The following is a 6,577-nucleotide window of genomic DNA, read 5'->3' on the forward strand; positions in this document are numbered from 1 at the left end:
AAAAAAAAAAAAAAAAAAAAAAAAAAAAAAAAAAAAAAAAAAAAAAAAAAAGCAGTCTAAAGTCCAATTCAGTAGAGAGCAGTGAGCTAACAAAAGGATTTCTGGATATTGGTAATAAGATCCTAGTAAGAGAGAAAGAACAACCTAGCAGCACTTCAGATGGATGCTTGTGGGGTAACGCTTACAAGAAAAGATTATTCTAGTAAACAGGAACTACTGTTTACTGGAACTGCTTGGGGGTAATAGCTAGTGCAGACACTCAGCTTGGTCCATATGAATCAGCTTAAGTCTAGAAGCAAGATTAAAGGAATAGAGTTATACAAGCTGAAGTCTAGGAACAGACTAGACTGTTCCTACATGGCATTGTGCTGCAATGGGGCTTTACCGGCATGAATCTGGTACATCTTTTCATTCGAGATCCTTCCTCTGTGTTTTGACTGTCAACTTTACGTAATTATTTGATCAGCCAGATTCTTCTCATATCAGAGCTATTAAAATACAGTGCATTCTGAATTTTCTAAGTGATAGCTTAGAAAAACTCTGCTGGTATAGCTTTCTTGGTGGACCACAGTCACAAAGTGTTCTTCATGGATGTGTGCTTTATACTTTCGAGAGAGTTTTGTTAATAATATATTCACAACTATACTAGGAATTACTTTTGGAACAATTATGTTGTTAAGAAAATAACAAACTGTGAAGGCCTAATTTTGAGCACAGATTTGACCTGACACATAGTCTGGATGCAAGAACAKATACGTAATCAGAGATGACATAAGCATCCTATACAGCAAATGAGAAAACATGTGGGAGGAGAGTTTGAATGGAGATAGCCTTGTTTTACCTGCATCATGATACTGAAGTTCACTGCTCAGCCATAGGATGGCAGCAGAGTCCTGCAGCCCGTGCAGTAGGAGGCTCTCCCTAAATTTTCTTTCTCCCTTGATTCTATTAAAGTGCAAGAGAAACTAGTAACTTCTAAGACACTTTAATTTATAAATCTTTATGATAGTACTACTCGAATGTCTTCTAGGTTCCCCACACGTTGTGCTAAAGTGTTGCTACAACTGTAACTGGCTCTTCCACACAGTACATTCTTAGTGAAGCTGAAAACACTTGTCTTCTCAAAAGTCAACTTTAAGTGCACAAAAAGATCCACATTTATTTGGATTGTCATAAACTTCAGTATGTCTCAGCAAAATACAAATCTGGGTTAACTGTTGTATTTTGAAACTAGAAGCAGCTAAGCATAGCCTTTCTACCTTATCGATTGCCCCCCCCCAAGTGAGAATGCTTTTTCTCTTAAAAATCGTCAGATATTTTTTAAAAATAAAAAAATAACCTAATGATCAAATCCCAGACAGTTTTAAAACTTAAGTATAAACTCCAACCAGTATGCTGTATGCACCACCCTTTTGGGAAGCAGTATTTAACATTCAGAAAGGAGATCAGCTATACAGATATATCTGAACGTCCACATGCCAAACAGGTTACATCGCTCCCAAAAGTGAATGCAAGCAAGCTACTAGACAGCGTTTACAAGGTTTAGACCCTCCAGTATGCTAGCCACTAGCGCTGAACARAAGCAGCAGCCAGTCAGGATCAGTCTAAATCAGCTGAAAAGGAATGCACGTTGCTAAGATCATTTTCATTGAATTTCTCCAAAACAAATTCCTTCAATATGAATAAAAATAAGTAAATAAAACAAAAAGAACTGAGGCTCCAGGGAACAATTCTGCAGTGATAACTGCTTGCCAGTGTCAGATTGTTTCCTGCCATGGATATGCCAGGAAAGAAGGTTAATTTATACAACATTCCTGAAGTCACAGGGGAGGAACAGCTATGCTGAGACACAATTAGACATACCAGGATCATTGTCTGAGACTCGTAAGAAACAAGGAAAAAGAAAAGAAAACAAAAAAAAAAAAAAGAAAAAGAAAAGGAAACCTACTGGAAGATAATGGGAGATAAGCACAATAAAGAAATGGGACCTGGTGGGATCCTGAGTGAAAGTGGGTATGTTTATTTTTCTACTGATTTTTATCATTATTTTAAAACTGTGATTCTGTATAAAATTAGCTTTTTAAGACCTGGTCTTTTTWAAATTAAATAACCAAGATCTCATTACTGCAGGTATTTAAACTATTAATTCACCTAAAGTTTCGTTAGCATAGAAAAAATGGAAGAGTTCTTTTAAAGTCTAATAGAATTTATCTGAATTAGAGTTGTAACCACAACTTCAAAGCAACTCTTAGCCAACTCATTCTCAAAACACAAATCTAGAGAAATTTATCATAGCAAAAGAAGGTCAGCAAAAAGGAAAATTCTAGAAAGCTATCCTAAAGATTGAATAGGAAAGGATAAGAATATGGGGATGCACAAAGACTTACACTTCTGTTCCATGTCTCTCATCTCTTCTGGAGGAATTTTCAGTTTATCAATATGTTCCTGCAAGACACTGGCCCACTTCTGTAAAGACTCCATAACAGTCCAAGGTCTAGACATATCTGCAACAAAGACTACAATGGTGTCTTGCAGGGATTCTGCAGAAACCGCGAACTTCAACAGCCCTTTATGGTATAGGTCTCCATCCAGAATCCAAACATTACAGCGAGTATGATCTGAAAAGAAAAGGTACAGCTTTAACTCGAAAGATGTCAGCTCTTTGCTTTGCTAGTCTATGAGTAAACAGAAGAATGCATTACAGTGTTAAATGGAAGACTAGTACCTGGCTGCCAGCAGGTCCTGCCTCTTTGCTTCTAACACAGATACATGTGTAAATGCCCAAATTAATTTGTAGGTGCCTCCATCCAACAAGATTTCTCTGCAGTTCAGGATCTTTTAGTTTAAAAGGTAACTTACCTTCTTTGGCTTTTACCAATGACAGYTGGCACAATGTTTTTTTAGATTCTGCATAGTACTGCCAAATTTGAAATATGTACGTTCCAAGTAAACCAGAGAGATGTGTTACATATACATAACTCCAAGTTCAAAAGGGGATCAATCATTATAGCTGAGTCCAGCAGGGAAGCCTTGGGTGTCACACAGATATATAAGCTGTTTTAACATACTAAAGACATCTCACAACAAAAGTAATCCACAAACAAGATACAAGTAATAAGCAGCTTAAGTTTCTGGGACAGGAGTAGGAGGGGTAAACATAGGATAAACTCACAACCTACCAAATGTAATAGTTGTGCTTTAAGCTGTTCTATCTGCTCTTAAGTCATGCTGACTTAACATTGGCTTTACTTGTAGCCTCTTCAGAGAGCAAGTACTGGACAAAAGATTTTGTATTTTAGTTTTTGTGTTTCTTCTCCCCATTGTTTTGATAGTGACTGGACAGTTTTTGTTGAAATGCAAAAACAAATCAGCTGGGATGGACAACTGACATGAAACAAATTTCCCAAACATGAACTTTGGCAAGAATAGAACAAACCAAAAATGCGGCATCAACACCTGTCTCTGCAAGTATTACATACAAGATAGGTGAATTCTGAAATAGATGAACTAGATCAGCAAATAAATCACTACAGACCTCAAATTTTCAAAACTGCTACTTTATAATTACTCAGATCCACTATATTTCTTTGTTCTGTGCTCTAAATCATTCAATTTCATAAAATAAATACAGTCTCTCTGGCTGTGAGACCTTTAAGGAGGAGTTCATGAGGATTAAAAAAAAACTACCAAACTTGCTCCAGAAAAAGACAAACACTTGACTATGGAAACTGAAAGGAGAAAAGAATAGAGATAGACATACTGTCTTTCTAATCAGGTCTTAAACAAGATCTACTAAACATTGCAAATTAAAGACAGATGACAGTCTAAATGCAGTAGATGGGCAGTGTTACTTCAGCATTTTTATTATATTCCTACTATCCTAAGTTATTCAAACACCACTCATCATACAAATAGGCCAACAGTTATGCTTTTAATTTGAGATCTTTTCACTTCCAACTGTGCACCTCAGAACTATAATTTGCAGTAAACAGTTAAAATAGTATGTTGTGGTACTTAAGCAATGCTCCTTTGCATATTCAACACTTAGGTTAGTCTCTGCTTCTCCTTGTCCCCCAATCCTTCCACACAAACTTCAGGAAAATGTCACCCTGGTATGACCAAGGAGTCTCACAGCACTGCAYGTATGAATCTAAAGCTACAAGACGACCAAGAAGGTGTTTAAAATCTGAGGGGAAAAAAAAATCTCCTAGAAGTTTAGAAAAATAGAAAGAGTAAGTTAAGATACAATGTGAACATACACACAATAAATGAAACATCTATGTAGGGCTCTCTTATCCCTTGCATTCTAGAAGAATCCTTTGTCTACTACTGGGAAAAAACCTACCAGTCAATAAAAACCCCTTTGTACAGTTTAAGGTTATTAATAGACATCTGATAGCACAAATGCCTTCTTGAAGAACACATTAAGGTTTTAAATATCAAATTTAAGTTTGTGAAAATTTACAACTCGCATTAGCACTTCCATASATTCTCGTGGCAAGTGCTTCCACCACAAAGAAGATCGTCAGACCTCGGTGGATAACAAAAACTAATGAACATTCTTATTCATTGAGTAACTTTAAGACTAAAGCTAAATGTTACAGAATTTTTGTTTGCTAGGCACCTTTGTCTTACTTGAAGAGCTTTGTTTCTACTTAACATCTAGAATATGGAGACTGAAACTACTACCTAGATGAAATCAATCTGCCAGGAAGAATGTACGCTTAACATTCACATAGATACAGGACATAATTCTTTTTTGAAGATAACAYGGTATGGAAATGAAAGGTTTTCTTCCTTTCTTACAATAAAAGGAAGACCATCAGGTATGATCCATGATTTTCATTTACTGTGAATGTAAAAACACACTTAAAAATACATCAGTTTGTTTACACCTTTGGCAAGGACCTGGTGGCAAATCCAACTTCATCAGCACTCCATGAAGCTCACAGTTAGTCATATGACATGAMTGTTAACTCTATCTTTTAAAGTGGCTATGACATGAGATGATAAAACASAGCAAACAATTATTAGATCCTGCTGAAAAAAGTGCTACTTATTAGAAAGGGTAGTTTATCAGTTATTGTAATACTCTTTAAATCCTGTCAATGTTTTGCTATCCCTTTAGCTATGGAAATTGTTTTCAGTCTTTGATGAATTTTATTGTAGATAGTTATTCCATGAACTGCAACTACATGTCCTGTATTTATTTAAAATATATCAAAGTTAACTGGATATATCTAAAATAGATATCCTTGATCCAAGCTGTGAAGAGAAGCAAGAAGCAGAAGAGGGAAAAATCATTTTCAAGAAAACTACTTCAGAATTGTTGACCAAAAACCAAGCTTCCCATTAGAAATTAGCATAACAGCACCACTTGGCTCATGCTGGAACAACCAATTCAACTGGAATATGCACATACAACATGACTGAGGCAGGAAAAAAAAAAAGATTACTTCACCTGCACAGCTGATTGTATTGCATTTGTGATCTGATGCAGTTCAACTGAAAATTCTCAGTGGTGTTTGTAAYTGTCTGCTAATCTACACAGCACTCTACAAAATGAGCTACCTACCAGTTGATGTAGTATGTCTCACTGTCTTGCTGCATATCCTTGCTTTAACTCTGCCCCATCACTGCAAGAGATCCTGAAAACTACACTACAAGTACAGGTCTTATAACACAATTACGCAGAACGTTTCTTCCATATCCCACGCATTAAGACTCTCAGCTCTCAAAAGCTGAGTATCCAGCACAGGCACAAAACATTGCTCATCACAAAGAAAGGTCAAAATTTAAATCTTACTTACCATGTTCCCTGGGAAATTCCACTAACACAGCACTCTAGGGTCTGAGCTTCAAGGTCACTTAATATTCTTAGTTAAATTTACAGTTAGTGCTATAAATGCTTTCATTCAGATGAGCTAAGATGTCACATATGTAGAAGAAGCCATATGCTCCAAGGATATTGTACCTGAGGCTAACGATCTAGGAATCCTCTCTTTCAGGATAGCTTGTCAGGCGTCCCCGAACCTCTCCTTGAACAAACGCCTTAGCTTAGGTAGAATTTGAGATAGTACCCTAGAAAGGAGATTTTCCAGGTACAGATTCAGTAGTGGATTTATTCTAAGTTATCTTGAGACCTAGGGACCAAAGTAATGCAAGTTACATTGAATGACTAATGTCTGACAGAAATAGAACTGAACCAGCTAATTATCAAGTTATTGGTTACATATGTATCTTTGTCATCCAAGTTTTCTATGCATTTGCTTAACATTCCTATAAAAGAAAGGACAGTTTAATCACTGAGCTGGTCTTACAGAGAAATAACTACAAACTAAATTATGTATTTAGCAATCTAGAATAATTCTACCTCAAATGYAGAGAGTCTGATTCAGCAATCTCCCAAAGATGACGACAGGTCATGGGGAAGGGTAGGGGGRGGCTAAGGGAAGAAATAAGAAGCAAGACAGAAGATGACTTCCCTTAAGATTTTCATAGAGGGGGGGGAGGGGGAGGTAGATAATGACTCAGCACTATGACCAAAGTATGTTTTCCTGTAAAGAACAAATCTGTT

The 6,577-nt window shown here is 36.5% G+C and overlaps 1 protein-coding gene across 1 annotated transcript in view; it reads right to left on the minus strand.

Annotated features, from left to right (window-relative positions):
- DYNC1LI2 (dynein cytoplasmic 1 light intermediate chain 2) overlaps positions 1-6,577 on the minus strand; it is a 26,138-nt gene that overhangs the window by 16,610 nt on the left and 2,951 nt on the right. Inside the window, exon 3 of the mRNA XM_085306448.1 lies at positions 2,388-2,618. Within this exon, the coding sequence (XP_085162574.1) occupies positions 2,388-2,618 (231 nt within the window). The remainder of the gene's footprint in view (positions 1-2,387; positions 2,619-6,577) is intronic.

The sequence above is a fragment of the Rhea americana genome, unplaced genomic scaffold, assembly GCF_003343005.1.
Source record: "Rhea americana isolate MKP2758 unplaced genomic scaffold, rheAme1 scaffold_24, whole genome shotgun sequence".
In the NCBI taxonomy this organism is placed as follows: Eukaryota; Metazoa; Chordata; class Aves; order Rheiformes; family Rheidae; genus Rhea; species Rhea americana.